The 19,492-nt window shown below is 48.3% G+C and overlaps 1 protein-coding gene across 1 annotated transcript in view; it reads left to right on the top strand.

The window, feature by feature from the left end:
• Positions 1-19,492, top strand: part of CDYL2 (chromodomain Y like 2) — a 153,985-nt gene that overhangs the window by 120,592 nt on the left and 13,901 nt on the right. Inside the window, exons 3-4 of the mRNA XM_027618671.2 lie at positions 5,700-5,917; positions 13,305-13,477. Of these exons, the coding sequence (XP_027474472.1) occupies positions 5,700-5,917; positions 13,305-13,477 (391 nt within the window). The remainder of the gene's footprint in view (positions 1-5,699; positions 5,918-13,304; positions 13,478-19,492) is intronic.

Raw genomic sequence — 19,492 nt, forward strand, 5'->3', positions numbered from 1 at the left:
GGAATTTTGGTGTACAGGCTCGTGTTAAGAGGGAAAGTTGTGTTTTGATTTTCTTTGCTTTCTCTCTTCCCCCCCTCCCTCTCTGATAGTTTGTGTTTGCCTCCACCTGGCCCGGAGCTCCCAACAAAGCTGTGGCTGTGGGCAGCAGGTGGTTTTCTTATTGTTGGCCTGCCTTCATGGAGGGGGCCTCGGGCCATCCCCTGGGGTCAAGCCCTGGGCCTGGGTCCCCTCTTCCGTCTTGTGTGGGACACTGGTTCCTGCCGCCCTGGAGTGTGCTTCCTGCCCAGCACTCCCAGCCCCCAGCGCCATGTAGTGCTTTGTGTCGACATTCTGCGTCTCACGCACAGAGATGATTATCTTATTTGCGAGCCCAGTATTTATCTGCCACTTCCGCGTGTTTGGAGCAGAGGGGCTGTGTCAGAGCGTGATTTTATGGAACCTTCTTAACGTCAAAAACTCCTTTGTACTTACCCTGAAGGAAGGAATGTGGGAAGGTTTGAGGGGAAAAGAAGGAAGGAAACTGTCCTGTGTCCCAGGAATGCAGCTGCCGTCACTTCCTTTACTTGGCAACAATCCTGTGAGGCAGGAATGTTTTTTTCCCAATCCACACATGGGTAATGGGGGCACAGAGTGTGGATGAGTGAGCCGCCCAGCCTTGCGGCTCATGAGAAGGCATGTGAGGGGCTGAAGGCTGGCCTATTGTTGGGTTTCCCCCTGATTTTTGGACTCACAGGGCGGTCAGCTCTCTGTGTCTGGAACACCGCATCCTGGCCTGGGTCTGTGCCTCAGCCTTAGAGGCTGGGAGGAGGAGCGCTCAGCAGTTAATTCTTCTTTTTTGGAATGACTTGGGGTCCTTCAGCCAACGTTTGTGAAGTACCTAGGATGACTAGGCACTTGCTAATCCCCTATTGGCTCTGTAACTGAACTCAAAACAACCCTGAAAAGCAGGCCCTGTTAGCCCCATCTTCTCATCAAGGAGGCCAATGCTCAAGAGCTCATGTGGCCTCCCAGCTTCCCCCAGTTAGCAAATACGGGGCTGGAATTTCCATGCTGTCTGGCTGCAGAGCCCTCAGCTTCCATGCTTCCAGCATGTTCTGTTTCCCGTGGTGTCTTTCCGGTCAGCCCGCCACAGTCTCAGGAAGCATGATGCCACAGAGGGGGAGAGGCTTTGAGGGCAGCTCGGTGTGAGGCCAGCACCTGAGGGTCTCTGGAGGGCAGCTTTGCTCGGAATCTCCTAAAATGCAGGGCCCATGTTAGCCGCTTAGGTTCAGATGTGAATTCAGGCTCTCAAGGAGGCTCTTTTTGGCCCAGAGATGGTACATCCTTCAAGTCACCATCAGAAGTGGGAGCCCAGTGGCCTGATAGAGAATAAAGAGGTCTGTTTTCCTCAGGTAGTTTTGTGGTTTATTTGGTCAGATGGTCCTTTCGGGGCTGCTTTATCCTGTGCTCTTGCAGAAAGACCACAGGCTTTGAACTCAGAGACCCCCCCCCCCCCCGCCCCCATTATTCTCTGTCACGTCACTTGATATTTTCTCATGTGTCCCAATTTTAGGTAATAGTTTCCTTGTTGACTTTTCATCTCCCCGACCCGAAGCAAACTCTGTGAGGGCAGGGACCTTAGCTCTCTGATTTTTGTTGGATCTCCATCATCTAGCCTCTAGCCGGTCCATAGGAGGTGATAAATAATCAGATTTCAAATGAACAAATAAAATGAGGGAGAGCTGACTCCAGCCCTGGCTCCACCACTTAAAATCTTTGTGACTTCCAGCCAGTTACTCACTTTTCGTCACCTGCAAAATAGACAAAGACAGGCAGTTTCATAGGCCTGTTGAGAAATTTGTAGACAACCTAGACAACTGCTCACAAAAGGTAAGCCTCCCGTCCTCCTCTCTCATACAATTGTTAATTAGTGCCTTGACTTGATTGGGGGAGGGGGCGGACCTTCCAGACTTGGAAGGCACTGACCTGCACAAGCCCCGAGCTTCTGACTTCTCACAGGCGGGAGCCAGTGCCCTCCAAGAGCAGCTCCTGTGATATGCTAACCTCTTCCAGCAAGGCCATGGCACGGATCTGCCCGGGCCGCTGCAGAAACCCTGGCCAGCTCCAATTAGGGAGCTCTTCCGAGGAGCCGAAGGTTTTGAGGTTAACCCTGAAGAAACAGCTCCCTGTACACCAGCCTTTTAATTAAATGCTTGCGTTTACTTTCCGGAGTTCATTGAATCATTTTACCCGCATAGTGGGGCTTGACAAAGCCCAGTTGCTTTGAGTAATGGAACAGTACAAAAGGAGGAGGCTTCAAGGAAGCTGCCCAACAACACAGGCCCCGCTGCTTCTCTGCCACTTTGTGGCTGGGCGCCCACCTGGGTGGGGACCCGGTGTGTAGGAGGAGGGGTCCGTCCGGGGAATCATTTCCTGCTCCCTGCCTTGGACTTGGTTCTTGAGATTCTGAGGCCCACGAGGCTAAGTAAGGATCTGAGTCCACCCCCAGGGTGACTCAAGGCTCCAGGGGCCACGGAATAATTCCCGTGGATTTCTTGGTGCACAGGTATTATGCTGGGCTGTGTTGTGTGTGACAGTGATCCTGCCCTTAAGATGCTTACAGTGTTGTTGGGGAGACAGGGTTCATGCAGAAAATATTGCTGGATTACTTTTGTGCTGAGCCAGGCAATAATGATTATAAAGCAAGTAAGAGCCACCATTCATACATTGCTTACTATGTCCTAGGTCTTTTAAATATGTTCTCTTTCTTGATACTCCTAAGCTGCTCTCAGAGGATCAGCCACCAGGGCATGTTCACTCTGTCCACGCAGTAATTTTCCCAAGTACGGGGCAGGCTGGGCTTTGGGGGGCCAGCTTCTGATTGGGTTCCAGCATCCCTGCCAAAAACTAAATGGAAGGCTCCAACAAGTAGTAAGTCCCTCTCTGTGTTTCCTCGTACCCCCTCCTCCTACCTCCCTGCAGTGCCCAACTCACCGATTGCGTGGGGCAGTCACCCACCACCCCCAGCAGCAATGGGGACACTCAACAAGATCTTCAGACTTTCACCAGTGTTCAAGCAGAGGGCTCACCTGAGCATCAGGGAGGTGCCTAGTGACGGATGACCCCCTGATTTGTCTGGACCCTGGTTCTCAGAGCCTGGTTGCTGAAGCAGTGGCAGCAGTGGTTGGGGTGGGGCCCAGCAGGTGGAATTTTAACAGTCCTCCAGGTGATCCTGATGCACGTTCAAGTGTAAGAACCGCTGGTCAGGTTCTCAAACCTGCCTGCATGTCAGAATTGCCTGAGAACTGTTTTGTTCGGTCTTTAAAAAATTATTATTATTAACTTAATTTTAAAATAAAGTAAACTTCACTTTTTAAAACAGTTTTAGACTTAACGGAAATATTGGGAGGGTAATACAGAGTTTCTCTATATGCCACACTCAGCTCCCTCCCGTTATTAACATCTTACCTTAGAGTGGTGCATTTGCTACAGTTGATGAACCAGTCATGATACGTTGTCATTAACCAAAGTCCTTACTTTATTCAGGTTTCCTTAGTTTTTGCTTAACGTCTGTTCCAGAATCCCATGTAGGATCTCACATTACAGTAAGTTGTCATGTCTCCTCAGGCTCCTCTGGGCTGTGATGGTTTCTCCGACTTTCCTGGTGTTTGATGACCTTGACTGTTTCGAAATGTACTGATGGAAGTATTCCATAGAGTGCCCTTCGATTTGAATTTGTTCGATCTTTTTCTCATGCCTAGAAATGGGGGAATGTAGGGTTTTTTTTGGGGGGGGGAAGACCACACGTTGTGTTGAGGGCACACGCCATCACCGTGACTCATCACTGCTGTTGTTGGTCTCCGTCACCTGGCTGAGGGGCTTTGGCTTCTCCATCTGCCCCAGTCAGGTTTCTCCACTGTCTAGTTACGACCCCCGTCCCCCAACTTTCCATGCTGTGCGATGCGGAAGAAAGTCACCGGCTCAGCCCACACTTAACAACTGGGGACTTAGGCTCCACCTCTCTGCAGGCAGAGAATCTACAGAAACTGTTTGGACTTCCTCTGCATGGGAGATTTGTCTCTTCTCCCCCCATTTATTTATGAATTTGATTATTTACTGGCATCAGTATGGACTCACGGGTATTGATTTTATACTTTCAGTTATAATGCAATTCTAGTCTATTGTGTTGCTCACGTTGTTGCACATTTGGCCATTGGGAGCTCTTTCAGTTGGCGCCTCTGTCCTTTTGACATGTCTCTTCACTGCAGAGATTATTATTTTTTATTTTTTTACTACTTCCTTCCTTCCCACCACTACAAGCTTATCTTCTGTGTTTCCTGCCCCAGGCCTGGAATCTGCCATTTCTTCAGGGAGTCCTGGTTCCTTTTACTGGGAATCGTATCAGAAACCAACATTTGGGCCCTTGGTATGCTCGCTGCTATTGGGGTGTCGATGGTTCTGGGCCCTCTCAGCTGACAGTTGGAGGAAATACACATGTGTATAGTGCCCTGCGTACGCACACGTACCTGTAACTGTGTCCACATGTAACTATCTGTATCTGTGTTAAGCTAAACATGAGTTCATCCTGATGTCTTCCACTCTGAACCCACAGCCACATGGATCCTTCTAGCCCTCTCCCCTTGCTGATCTGTAAACTCCCACTCCAGCTGTGAGAAGCGTTGCTCCTACCATCTGCCATCCATTCATTTAACCATTCAGTCCCAGGACACATGGATAATGGTATCAGAATCTGAACTCTCATCCACCTCCACGGGAATGGGCTTCACCAGCTGGAGGACAAGCTTTCTCTATGGGCTATCTTGCCTTTAGTTTTACAGACTCCAGTCATTCCTAGGGTTTCTGAGGTGCCGAGGGCCTCCCGCCCCCGTTGGGTGAGGTGGTTCACACGTTGGTCATACGGTTCGATTCTTTGATCACATGCTGCATGCCATCCTTGGATTTCCCCAGTCTTCTAAATTTATTTTTTTTAATTTGCATCCTTTAAGCTTCACTGTCTGTGCGGCAAAGTTCTTTGGGTTTTCACAAAGGTTTAATGTCCCACATTCATCATTGTCGTTTCACCGCCCTCAGAATACCCCATGTTTTCCCTGTTCCATCTTCTCTTCTTCTGCCTGATCCCTGGAAACCACTGATCGTTTGGCTGATTCTGTGTAATGGGAATTGTGCCAGGCCTAGCCCTTCACACTGGCCTCTTTCACTTAGAAATAGCATCCAGGATTCATTTGTGTACGTTCACAGCTTGCTAACAAATTTCTTTTTATGGCTGAATAATATTCCACACTACGAATGTACCAGTTTGTTTATTCATTCACCTAGTGAAAGACATATTGGTTGCTTCCAGTTTGTGGTGATTATGAATAAAGCTGCAGTGTTTTGGTTGGTCTGTTTGTTTTGTTTTGTGGCTATCAGTTTTCAAAGTAGTGGGTTCCTTGCTACTGAAGGCGCATGAGCAGAGGCGGAGGCTCATGGTAGATGTGTGGGAGGGGGATCAAGGGTCATCCCTTGGGGCCCTCCACAGAGAGCGCTCTCTGTCCTGGTTCACATTTGGAGATGAAGCAGTTAAGCCCTGGTTCCTTCTCCACCCAAGAACAGAGGGTGCATGGAGGTCCCAGCCACATCCAGCCTGAACGTTTTGTGATCACCCTCTCGTGTGCTTGTTCCTATGTCAGTTTCTCACTTTGGTTATCTGATTTTGGAAGGCTCTGCTCTGACCAACGGGGGATTAAACCTGCACAGCCCCGTGAAGAGGAAGCTGGAAGCAGAGAAGGACTATGTCTTTGACAAGAGGCTCAGGTACAGCGTCCGCCAGAACGAAAGCAACTGTAGGTTTCGGGACATTGTCGTGCGGAAGGAAGAGGGGTTCACACACATCCTGCTGTCCAGCCAGACCTCGGACAACAACGCACTGACCCCTGAGGTGAGAGACAGGGGACCTGAGGGGAGGGTCAGGCTGGAGAGGGCTTCTCATTCAGAATGGGGCACTGGCTCTCTCTTTGTTCCATCAGGGAGCCAGTGACTATAGCCAACACACATGCAAACTTGACTGTGGGACACCATGTGCTAATCACTTTGCATACATTATCCATTTGATCTATATGACCAAGTAATGATACTATCCCATTTTACAGATGAAGACCCCAGTAAGTGGAGAGTTTCAGAAAACCAATCTGGGTCCCAGCTTTAGTCAGAGGGCAGCCCCAGACTCTAAACACCATATCTTGGGCTTTTTCAAGTGTGTCAAATTTCCTTGCTTTGGAAGGAATCCTATTCACTCAGCTCACTTATTTTTTTTTCAATTGAGATAGAATTCACATACCATGAATTTCACCCTTTTAACATGTACACTTTTTAAGTATATTCTCAAGGTCATGTAACCATCACCACGATCTAGTTCCAGCACATTTCCATCACCCCCAAAGGAAACCCCATGCCCACTGCCATCCCCTCCCCATTTTCCCTCACATGGTCCCCGGCAACCACGGATCTACTTTCTGTCTCTACAGATTTGCCTATTCTGGACATTTCATGTAAATGGAAGTGTATTATATGTGATTTGTGACCGGCTCCTTGCACCGAGCATAGTGTTTTCAAGGTTCATCCATGGGGTAGTGCACGTCTGTGCTTCCTTCCTTCCCTTGTATGGATATGCCACATTTTGTCCATCGACTGATGGACAGTGATGGGCATTTGTATTGGTTCCATTTTTGACTACTGTGTTATGATGAGTATCGCTGCAAACGTTTGTGTACGAGTTTGCGTGTGAACGTGTTTTCAGTGCTCTTGGCTATATTCCTCTGTGCGGAACTGCTGGGTCATATGGTAACTCCGTATTTAACTTTTTGAGGAACTGCCGGCCTGTTTTTCACGGTGGCTGTGCCATTTTCCATTCCCACTGGCCAAGAGCTCTGGTGTCTCCGCATCCTTGTTGACACTTGTTATTATCTGTTCTTGTTATTTGGCTGTTGGAGTGGGTGTGAGGTGGCATCTCACTGAGGTCTTGATGTGCATTTTCCTGATGACTAATGATATTGGGCATCTTTTCGTGAGCTTATTGGCTGTCTGTCTGTCTGTCTTCTTTGGAGAAATGTCTATTCACATCTTTTGCCTGTTCCTTAAATTGTTTTTGACTGTTGAGTTTTAAGACTTCTTTGTCAGACGTATGATCTGAAAATACGCTGTCATTCTGGGACTTGTTACTTTCTCGATGGCGTCCTTGGATGTACGATGTTTAAAATTTTGATGAAGTCCCTTTTACCTGTTTCTTCCACCTTACCTTTTTAATGCTAACCATGCTTATATTTTAGGTGAACAGAATGGGGAGACAGTGGATATTTAATGCCGTTACATAGATAGCACCGTTTAAGATCTGGGGTACTGAGTGGGAGCAATGAAGAAATGATTAATGTTTTTTAAGAGATTCTTGATGGTGCAAATGTGGGAAAAGACTCATCCAAGAAGCCCTCCCCAACTAGACCAAACTGCCACAAGGCGGCAGAGGGGTCAATGACAAAAACCTTGACCACACCAGCTACCAGCGGCTCTTTGTCTTTTGAATTTGCCGCTTATCCCATTTCCTTCTCCCAGGACCCTTCTGATGTACGGTTCTCCTGATCCACCTCTTACAGATGAGACAATGCAGGTTTAGAGAACTTAGGCCTAGGGTCCCGTCAGCTTAAGGGGGCAGGACCCTTGCCACCCGTGCCCACCATATTGTTTCTCACACTCAGCCCAGCACCTGGCCCATGGAAGACAGCAAAGTCCCCACCTCCCTTTCCCTGTCCTGTGATATCCTGTACTGATTCCACAGTAGTAGTGAAGACACAGAGGCTAAACCACAGAGGTGTGTTAACCACAGGGACACAGTCAAGGAGTGGCCATCTGCCCAGACTGGGCTCGGCAGGGTGGTCTGGCATTGCCCAGTGTATCCGGTACACTTGGGGAGGCCCAGCAAGTGGGGTGGGGTGGGAGGTGCTGTGTCCTTGAACTTGTAATCACATGTCTTATCATTATGATTTACGTAAACTATAGTTCCTTCAAGGGACTGTGTGTGTGATAGTCAGGACTATGATTGCCTTAAGGCAAGAGATGTAGCTAAAACCTTTGCAGTTTGTGGGGCTGCTGGTCACTTGCTGCCCCTCCTCTAAGCATGGTCTTTTGGGGTCTCTCTCTTACACCCTCAGAAAGTGGTGTAAACCATCAAGGTTTACCCCAGAGGCTGCCCTTCACACGTTTATACACCTGGAAGCCTTGTTATTTTAAGTTCAGTGTGAAACATCTGTACGAGACCAACTCTTCTCGGAGTTTTTTCTCCTTCACTACTTTTTGAAAGCATGCTTTTAAAAGGCACAGCATTTTCCTTCGATAAATTGAATCAATATGGGGTCTCCCAGTTCATCCTATCTCTTTGGAGTAGCTTTATGCGTTAACCATTGCCTACTCACCACGGAACATGTGTGGCTTCCAATTCCTGAGATGGAGGTTTGGTGATTTAGGGGTTCCTTTCCTAATTGGTGTCTGTCAGTAACAGAATGGGAGGAAAATGGAGAAAAAAAACTGATCTGGTGTTTTCAGCCATCTCGACAACCAAAGTGGATTGACTCTGTAGATAAGCTGGCCAGCTGGGCAAAGTAGCCCTGAAAGAAAGATCTCAGTGAAAAGAAGAGGTGGTGTTAGCAGAGGAATATAGATTTTGGAGTCTGGTGGACTAGGTTCCAATCCTGCCTCCACCAGCTTGCCTTGGGGAGTCACCTTGCCTCTTTGAGCTTCCTCATTTGTAGAAGTTATAGTGTATCTTGCTTGTGGGATTAGAGATAATGTCTGCAGAGAGGCTCACAGAATGCCTGGCACATAGGAAGTGTTCAGTAAGTGTTCCCATCATTATTAAGATGAAGCAGAGGTGATTTAACAGCCTCCAGCAGGCCCAGCCTTACTTACTCATGGAGCAACTGGGACGAGGCCACCCTGCATGTCATAATTGAATTTCTTTTTCTAGTTGTATATGGGACATTGGTTGGATTGGCCTCATGGGCAGAAATTCATACATTACTGAGTGTGTTAACTAGATTCTGAGGCCAGTGGGTATGTGGTAATATTGCTCCTGTCTGGAATATAGCACAGAACCAGGAAAATAATGAAAATGCCCCTTTAGGAAAGAACCAGCAAAATAGATTGCCCAAAGTGTTGGTGATTAAAAGCCCATCCACTTCCCCATTGAAGACGCCAAGCCCTCTCTCAACTCCCGGTTTTCTGCAGTGCTCCCAGCCTCAGCGAACTGTACCACCCCTGTCCGAGGGAGCACACCAGACATGTGGGAGTCACACCTCCTACCATCTTGATCTACCCACCACATCCACACACCCCTGAGGCCTATTAACTTTCATCTTTGAATAGCCCACTAATAGGCTTTCTTCTCTCTATTTCCATCAGGACCATTATGTTCTGTCCGGATTGTTGTAATAACCTGCTAACAAGCACGCTCTTTCATCTTTCCTACCCTATAATCCATTCCCCTCAATGTGGGCACAGTGGTCTGCCAGGAATGCAAATCTGATCAAGTCACCCCTTCTACACACACACACACGCACCTGCACGCACGCACATGTGTGTGCACATACTTCAAACACCTCAGTGATTCCTAGTTGCTCTGATTAAGAATCACAGCTGTTCATGTGGCCTGCGAGGCTGGTATGTTCTGACCTGCCCACCTGTGCTAGCTTCCTTGCCTCGTACCACACATCCCCCTTCTCTTCTCCTGCACTCCAGTCAGCCTGGCTTTCTTTCATGCTCACACCTGCCCCCAGGGCCTTTGCATATACCTGTACTTCTGACTGAAACATCCTTGCCTAGTGGCCTTGCACTTCATTCAGGTTTCAGCTCAACCACTACTTCCATGGGATCCGTCCCCAGCCCCCAGATCCCTGCCCAGGTGACATGCCCCTCTCAGGAGCTTTCCCAGCACTAGGCGCCCCTCCCTTCTGGAACTTGTTACTGTTGTTAATGTACATGCATTTGTGTGATAATTTGTTAAATATCAGGTTCCACCCCCATTACACTGTAAGCTTCTTGAAGAGGTAAATATTATGCCACTCATTCAAATCAATAAACATTTATTAAATTTTTTTATGTGTGAGGTTCTGGACTAGGTGTTACAAGGGTTATACAGGTAAGTAGAAGTCTCATCTGTTTTAGCTTTTAAGGAATTGTATTAGTTATGTATCCCTGCATAACAAATTGCCCTAAACTTAGCATCTTAAAACAATGAACATTATCTCAGTTTCTCTGGGTCAGGAATCCTGGCATGGCTTAGTTGGATGCTTCTGTCTCGGGGTCTCTCAAAGCCTGGAGTCAAGGCATGTTGCCTGGGGCTGTGGTCTCTGCTGAAGGCGTGGAAAAGGATCCAATTCCAAGCTCACCCAAGTGGCTGCTGGCAGGTCCATGCTGGCCAGAGCCATCAGTCTCCCCTTTATGGCTACTCCATATGGGCTCCTCATGGCATGGTCTGCTTCCCCAGACTGAGAGCTCCAAGGAGGAGGGAGAGCAAAAGAGGACAGCCAAGACAAGCTGTGTCTTCTTGTATCCCAGTCTCCTCTTGAACGGGACATCCTGTCATTCTTGTACCTTGTGGTTAGGCATGAGCCGTTAGATCCGGTCTACACCCACGGGGAGGGCATTCCACAAGGGTATGACTCCCATGGAGGGGATCATCGTCAAGCAGGAGGTAGGGTGAGGCAAGGACGCTCACATTCTACAAGGGGGCTTGTCACAAGGGTCACAGAGGGACACGTGGCGTGTTGGGAGAAGGAAGAGTTTGCGTTTAGTCAGGGATATTTGGGAAAGCGTTCAGGAAGGTGGTCACAGGTGAGATGGGCCCTGGGTGGCTGATTTCAGCAAGTAAAGATGAAGTAGAAAGAGGGACTGTGGTCTACTCCCCCTTTCAACCTACTTCTAATGAATTTGGTTATCCGGTTCCAACCCATGGCAGATCAGAAGGTAGAAGTAGCAGGGGCGTGTGCTTTCTCTGGCAGATGCTGACATCTGGAGTAAGTTACAGCTAGCAAGGGTCTAACAAGGGCAATAAATCTCAAGAACATATTTAGGGCTTCAAAATGCATAGCAGTCTTGGACCATTTGTTACAGAGGCATTCCCCAGGAGCCTCTGAGGGCACTGGTCGGTTATAGCCTAGCAAGTGACCATGTGGGTGCAGCAGAGGAATTTAAGGAAGCAAGGGAGTAATCATTTTAGAATGTTTTACTTTGAACAAACCAGGTACGTTATACAATTTGGGGTCCTTCAAGGAGGTGGAACCTCAGCCATCAGTCCAAATTGGGTTATCGACACGAGAAAGGCAAAAGAAAGCTATGCTAACTAGATATAACGTTCTTTAAATTAAAAAAATACATATAGTTTGTACTTTTATCACATGAATGAAACACAAATTTACTTTCCATTTAACTCATAAAGGAGGTGGCTGTTTTGTTTGATTTTGTCTTTACTAATTGACAAGTAAATGTGGCCTCAGAGAGAGAGGCTGCTCTCTGAGTCGTGTGCGGAATGGCAGCTCACGTCTTTACAGCGGGGTTTTCTTTTATTTGCCTCTCAGAGAAATAGAGTTCGTGGATTGTTCAGAGTGTGTCTATTTCTGGAGGCAGATGGATTAAAGGACCCACAAGATAGTGGCCTCTTCGCTTTTTTGATGTTCAAAATGAATCTGTGGCTCATACCCTGTTAGAATGGAAAGTGCCTCTCCCATCCTCACAGAACACAGGCTGAGAGATTCTCCATTCGCACTGACATCCAGCCCTATTTTTTTTCACCCATTTTTTTTTAACTCATCCTACAATATGGAGTGGTAGAAAGAGAAGGGATTTGGGGGTGAGATTCGTATCATGGTTCTGCCTCTTGCTGCTGACCTCGGGCAGCTTCACACCACTACTCTGAGTCTCCCTTGCTTTACCTGCAAGATGGGGATACCATTCCCTCCTAGATGGGATTTTCATTCAGAGTAAAATACGTGGAAATTACCTGTTGCAATCCCTGGCACCTCCAAGTGCTTAATAAATGGGTTCTTTAAAAAGTATAATTTTAAAAACACAGCTCCCATAGTAGTTTCCCATTGTACCCTATGATTATGCCTATTGAAAAACTAATAACGATCCCTTAAAAGCCTATTCACTTATTGTCTCCCCAGTTGGACTCTCAGCTCCACCCAGGCAAGTGCATGCCTTGTTTTCTCTTACCATGCCTTTTTTGCACTTACTCACTTATTTTTCCATCCTCCTGTCACTTCAGTTGGACTGATTGAGCTTTCTTTATTTTAACCCCCTCCCCATTCATTGTAATCCATGTACTTTTAAGAAGTTATCCTTAAGTTCTGTACACATAGTGAAGCCTAAACATCACCCTCACCTCTCCACCATGCCCAGACCTAGGACCCCGGCATGTGGTCATCATTCCTTCTCTCATCTGATGTGCTATTACCACCTGGACCCCAGTTCTACCTTTGTGCAAACCCTTAGCCTCAGTTGGTCAATATCTGTCTGATGATTTTATAGTCATTCTTATATTGATTTATCAGCACATTCACCGCGTTTATTTGTTGGCTGTTATTCCTTGCATGTCTGTTTTTCTGAATATAGTTTTCTTCTTTCTGAAGTGCATCCTTTTTAAATTCTCTCAGCGAGGGTCTAAGAGTGGTAAACATTCTTTTGCTGAAAATGCCTCATTTTTACCCTTGCCCTTGCTTTTGGATGATAGTTTAGCTGGATACAGAATCGGTGTCTGATGGTTGTCTTCCGTGGCACCTTGAAAATTTTATGAGTTCTGATGCCAAAGCCCACTTCCCACGTGCTACCTACGAACCAATCAAAAGTCTTAGTTGAATTAAGGATGAGCAAGAGTATAATTAAACCTAGCCTTCTAGAAAAGGCTAACATACCTCACCTGGGCTGTGCATAGGAATTTTTTTTCCCACACCTTGAAAAGGGCTAATGCTGCGAGAAGATTTGCAGGGATTTACCAGGGATTACACGGCTCCAAGCCAGACTTCCGAGTCTGAGGCCAGTGACCCCACTGCCACCTTCTTAGCACTTTGCCTGCTTTGGGGATGCTGCAGAGGAGCTCTGGTTTTGGTGTTTCTTTGCTTAGTCTGGATGTGGCTTGAATTCGGGAGAGTCTTCCTGCACAGGAAGAGAAGATGTACTCACCTCTGCCCTCAAGGGTGAGGCCTCTGGCAGGCTTGAGGTCTGAAAGCCACTGGCGTATAGGCAGACACTTAACATCCCTGCCAATCCATCTCTGCCCGCAGATTATGAAGGAGGTCCGGCGAGCGCTGTGCAACGCGGCCACAGATGACAGCAAACTGCTACTTCTCAGTGCAGTGGGCAGCGTATTCTGCAGCGGCCTAGATTACTCCTACCTAATTGGCCGGTTGTCCAGTGACCGGAGAAAGGAGAGTACCCGGATTGCAGAAGCCATCAGGTGAGCTCTGCTCATGTTTGGACACTCTGGGACCTGCCTTGTTCTTGTCACATGTAGCACATAAAAATGCAGCCTGCTCCCCTTAAATTTGAATTTCAAACAACATTTTTTTAATCATAAGTCTATCCCATGCAATATTTGGGATATACTTACACTAAAAAAATTATTTGTTGTTTATCTGAAATTGGGATTTTAATTGGGCATCCTGTATTTTTCTGCCAAAATTAGGGGTGCCTTTTTTCTCTAGCTTATTTTTTTTAATCTGAAATTGGGATTTTAATTGGGCATCCTGTATTTTTCTGCCAAAATTAGGGGTGCCTTTGTTCTCTAGCTTATTTTTTTCATCTGAAATTGGATTTTAATTGGGCATCCTGTATTTTTCTGCCAAAATTAGGGGTGCCTTTGTTCTCTAGGTTATTTTTTTTTTTTATCAAAAAGAGATTTTATTTCTTTATATTAAGCCCAGCATCTGATAATGCCCAGGTGTTATCCATGCTACTCCCGCCCTCTGCCCAATGGTGAAATCGTCAATTTTCTGGGTGTTCCTGTGTCCCGAAGCTGACATGGCCCAGCACTGGGGAGAGGATGGAAGGGGTACCCCGGGCAGCTGTGCATTTGCAGACCCGGTGGGGTGAGGAGTGCTTCCCCCTCTCTTGTTGCCTTTGGGACAAAAGTTGGGATCCTGGGGCTGACATCCCAACAATACCGACAACTGGTATCTTTTTCAGGACCCTGAAGGGTAGTTATTTCCCCATTACTCCTAGATTTATCAAAAGCAAGTAAGTATTATTTCCAACAAGGGCTGTCACTCAGCCTCCACCCTGGGAAGGGCTCAGGCTTGCTGCTGCACCTTGCCCCAAGCTCTGACAAGAGTCACATTGTGGTAATGCCACTTGGTCTCTGGGAAAGGAACACTTCTCCCTGTGGGGTCATGGAGCCTCAGGCCTCATGGGAGGGGTTTGCTGGGCCTCCAATCTCACTGTGCCTGGCAGCGTCACGTGATGCTGATTGTCATGTGGCTGTGGGAGCCTTCCATGGGATGCGGTCTCCAAGAGATGACGTAGGGATGCTGTCACAGGTGGGGTTCCAAGCCCCCTCTTCAGGATGAAGCATCCAGTGAAGTATGCTCCAAAACACATGCATGCTTCCCATTGCAGAATTCTTGCCCAAAGAGACACAAAAAGGCTGAATGCTGTTACTGGAAAGGGCATCGTGGTTGCACACTGCTCCCAAGCTTCCTGGCTACAGACAGCCCTGGCTGTATCCTCAGCGGTTTGCTCTCTCCTCGGACTCAGCCGTCCCTTTTAATAGCTGCCTCGTCACATGGCGAGGGGGGCAACAGGGTCCCCCCCGTAAGCTTCCTTCATTTGTGGGACCATCAGAGATGGGGTGCTCATCTCTGGGGCCTGAGGAAAGCCTTGGCCATCGCCGTCATGTGGTTTACGAACTTCAGCGGAGGCATTAGCTGGATTTCCAGGAGTCCCAGATTTGAGGAGATGCTGAATGCATTAGCTTATGTCTTGAGAAACACGGTCAGTGGGATTTAAGACATTTGCTATCACATCAGGAAGGTGAGTTTTTCTTAGGCAGAGTAGAGGGGGTTGTAGCTGAGGGAATTCTTCCCAGTGCTCAAAGGAAGTGGAAGTTCCTAATTTGTGAGCCTGCAGCAACACCAGGAGAGGGAATGGGGGATGCCCCCAGACCAGCGGTTCACAGCCCAAACAGCACAGAGAATCCACAGGGAGCTTTTCTAAAACCCAGCTGCTTGACAACCCCAGAAGACACCGAATCAGGGAGTGTGGGGTGTGACCAGCTCATCTTTGGTTTTGAAAGGACCAAGGGTGGATGAGCAGCTTCACAAGGATGGATGGGGTTGTGTACAGTATGGCCCTCAAAGCGAAGAGTGCCCACGGGGTCAGAAAACACACCTTGCCCATCATCACCAAGTCCTAGGGGAGGCTCCCGCTCCACCAAATTTGGAGTGCTTCCCCCGGCAGCCATGCTCCAGAGTTTGGGACGCAAGGTGGCAGAGAAGCATTTCCCAGAGAATGTTCTGCAGATTTCCAGAGAAGTGTCATGAGTGAAGGGCACTGTCCATAAATTACTTTGGGCTATGCTGCAAGTTCTGTCCCTGCTTCTGTGGATTTTCCAGGCATAGGAACATATTTGCAGTCTGAGAATTCTCTTGTGAAAGAACTTTGTTCAAAGTCTATGAACTTTGTTCAAAGTCTATGGCTGAAACATACTTTGGCCACAGAACCTTATAACCTACAGAGAGTCCTTGCAGTTCTCTGGGGACATGCATGCTCTTGGCTGGGCTGACCTTCAGGATCCGGGCACGCTGCACGGCGGCAGCACCCCCAGCACTGCTCCTGCCCCAACCTCATCATATCCTAGAGAAAACATGCGCAGACGTGACCCAGTATGCCGTGTTCACTCTGCAGATGTTTGTTGAATGAACTAGCAGATGTGAGAAGAGCTCAGATGATTCATTCAGCACAGGCTTCTGTCCAGGACCCAAACAGAGCTGTCAGCCCCATCCTGAAAGAGAGGCTGCCCTCACCTGAACTCCTCACAGGTGATGGCATGGTCTGCCGATGAAGATTAATCAGATAACCCGTGTGAAAAACTTGGGTTGACCCAGCACATAGTTAGTCCTCAGGACAGGGGTAAGGAATTATTTTCATTGCTAGTACTGTTATGTCCGGCCACAAGCTCTAGCTAAGCCTGCTCTGACCATGGAGTGGGCTTCAAGAGCCCCTGTCTGATGGCTCCAGGATGACTATCACCATGTGTATCTGGTGCTCAGAGGTCTCGTACTGGCTGACTTGGCTCTGAACTTTGGCAGTGGGAGAGCTACACCCCGGTGCTCTGGTTAAAGGGAATAGATAGCCAGGTCACACAGGAAAGGCCAGTGGCCCCAGGTGGCATTTGTATGCAGGTCATTGCTTCAGAGTGTCCCCTGGGCCTGGAGGGCGGATCACCAGCCACTGAGAATGGAGAGAGCAGCCGCCCCCCCCAGCCCCACCCAGCAGGTGCACTGACTATAATACTATAAGCAGCCGTGGCCCAGGTCTCCTGTGGGCCAGGCACTGTCTCCTTCAATTCCCATACAGCCCTACAGGGACAAACCGTTGGCTTTCCCATTTGACAGGGAGGAAAATGGGATTCCAGAGAGTGAGTAACTTGTCCAAGATCTCAGTACTAGTTAGGGACGACAGAGTGGAGACTTGACCCCAAAGTTCTTGCTCCTTCTGCCACATTGGAGCAGCCCAACACTCAGGCAGGCAGAGAGCACAGGGCTAGGCTGAGTGGAGGAAGCTGTGGGGGCTGGAGTCAGCATGACTGATGGACTTTGATGCTGAAGAAGATGGCAAGCCATCTCCCCCGCACCATCCCGCTGCCCGAGTCAGGATCAGATAGCTGAGCGGCAGCATCTGTAATGCAATATCCTGTTTGCTGTTGGGCTTCTGTGTCCACTGGGCCCTTGTGATAGAGATCTTCTGCTTGAGAGGAAGAGGATGGGGAGAGTGGTCTGTGCATTGCATTTTCGTGTCCAGGACATGAGCCCACAGGACAGCATGGACTGAAACAGGATGGCGTGGGGGTGCAGGGGCATAGCTGGGCACACTCGGTCCCCTTAGCCCTCCTCGGGATGTGTGATCCCTCTGCACAGGGCTCAGGTTGGAGACCGAAGAGGGAAGGCTCTGGGCTCTGGAACGGTATGCTCCCATAAGGTCATGAGGGTGGAGGTGAATTCCTCAAGTGCTGCTGTGCGGAGGTTGGAGCAGAGTGGGAGTGTCAGAGAGGCCCTCATGAGGTCCACAGTGGGGAGGCGTCTTGATAGGAAGGACCCTCTTTACTGAAAGTATTCCACAATGGCTGGATAATGGCGTATCCTTACGATGCTAGGGAGGGAATCCGGCACTGAGTGGAAGATTTGGCTTAATGGCTCCTGAATTCCTTTCCAACTTGGAGATTCAAGGTCCTGGAATTGTATGAAGGGGTTTAGATGTGGAATGTTGGTCCCAAATCAGACCCTGTGGTTCCAAGGATCCTGCCAAGAAGCCCCACATATGGTGCAGGCTCCAAATTGCATTTGGTTAAAAAGCACATGTTAAAGCCAGTGACTGAGGCCATGAAGTTAGGAAGTCAGACCAGGAAATGGGCCACTGGAAAACCAGGAATCAGAGGGCTGTGGTGCCAGAGTGCAGCAGTGTCCTTTTCGGGGGTCAGCAGTGGCTGAGAGAGCTCTGCCTTCTACTCACAAACCACTGCACGGGAGTCAGGAGACGGGCTGTGTCGAGCCTGGGCAAGCGTGCATACTTACATGACAACATTCAGGTCGTGAGACACCCCCCACCCCAGGCTTCTCACAGTGGAATCCGATCCCAGTGTATCACCGTGATGCCCACATGTTTTGGTAAGGATTGCAGGGAAATGGTAGCAGCCGTGAAGGCATAAATCAGCTGGACATTTGTATTAGTGAAGTACTAGCTGCTGTAATGAATGAACCCTGAATATGTGTAATGGCTCAGTTATGATAGAAATTTACTTCTTATATTTGGGAACCTAAAACGGATGCTATTGATCAGCCCGTGGCTGTCCTCCAAGTGTGACTCAAGAACCCTGACTCCTTCCATCTTGTGGCTCAGCACACACGCCCTCCAAGACGGCCATGCTTGTCAAGGTGAAAGCGTTTGCAGGCTGCACGGTGGGAGGCTTCCGTGCTCGGGCCTGGAAGTGGGTTTAGGTTTCCACTCATTCCATCAGCCAGCGTTTGGTTACTTGGCCACAGCCAACTGTGAAGGAGACGGGGAAATGTGCTCCAACAGCAGACTCAGGAAGAGGAGTGAAGGGAAAGTGGGTGTGGCAAGCGGCGAGTGCATTCCTGCCGCACATCTGCAGTTTTCACTCTCGTCCTGGAAGACTCCTTTATCTATCTGGCAGTTACTGAGGGTGAACTGCAGTAGGTATGGACACCAAGCCATGCATGAGGCAGACCTGCAGGTTTCCACAAGGAGCTGAAGAGGGAGGAAAATCCAAAAACAAGTAAGCAAGCAAATAATTAGGATAATTGCACATTGTGATACTGGTGTTTTCTGAGAACTCTCAGAAGGCCTGTGCAGCTCATGCATTGTGAGCAGGCTTGAGGGAGACAAGAGATGAGCCTGGGGGAGTAAGCAGAAGCAGACCAAGGTCACGGTCGGGAGTATGGATTTTATTCTTGTGAGTTCTTCGTAGTTTCCAGTCTTCCATCTGAGAATAATGAAGGATGCAGGCTTTACTAGACATCTTGGATCTTTCCTCCATGTCCAGATGAGTATTAACATTTTATGGATCTTAGATAGCAGCTATGGGAGAGGCGAAAAGCATTCTAGGGCAAAGAAAGTAGAGTTGACTCTGCTTAATAGGTACAGGTGCACTCTGAACTTTGGTTGATGAGGAAGGGGAGGGGGATAAAATGTCTACTAATTGCAGAGCCATGACCCTAGATGCCTCACGCCTCCAGGGGAGCTCAGTGTCCTTCCCCAGTTTTGGTCAAAACCACCACAATATATGGATCCTTGTCAGCATTCTAGAACCACCCTTGACTAGTCTGGTGTCCCTTTGGGTGATTCAGAACCAAACAGTCGTATGATTAAAAAAGGTTAAATATCACCTGTGCCCACCATCTGAAGCTTGAATTCCCTCTACAGCATCGCCCAAAGTGGTCATCCAGCCAAAATTGGAATACCTCCAGTAATGAGATGTTCATACCTCCAAATGCCAGCCATTCCACCTTCAGCCAGTGCTGTTAGAACATTCTTTCTCTCCTTGCATTCAAATATACCTCCTTGTAATGCCCTCCTTTTGGTTCTCTTTCTGGTTCTAGACCTTGATGTTCAGGTTGTCTTCCTTAGGATATTTAAAATTTGTCAATATCCAGGGAGTACTAACTGGGTGCAGTGCTGGGACAATGGGCATGACTCTGGACCCTCTGGGAAAAGTGGGACATGCGGTCACTCCACACAT

Source organism: Zalophus californianus, chromosome 17 (genome assembly GCF_009762305.2).
Source record: "Zalophus californianus isolate mZalCal1 chromosome 17, mZalCal1.pri.v2, whole genome shotgun sequence".
Classification (NCBI taxonomy): domain Eukaryota; kingdom Metazoa; phylum Chordata; class Mammalia; order Carnivora; family Otariidae; genus Zalophus; species Zalophus californianus.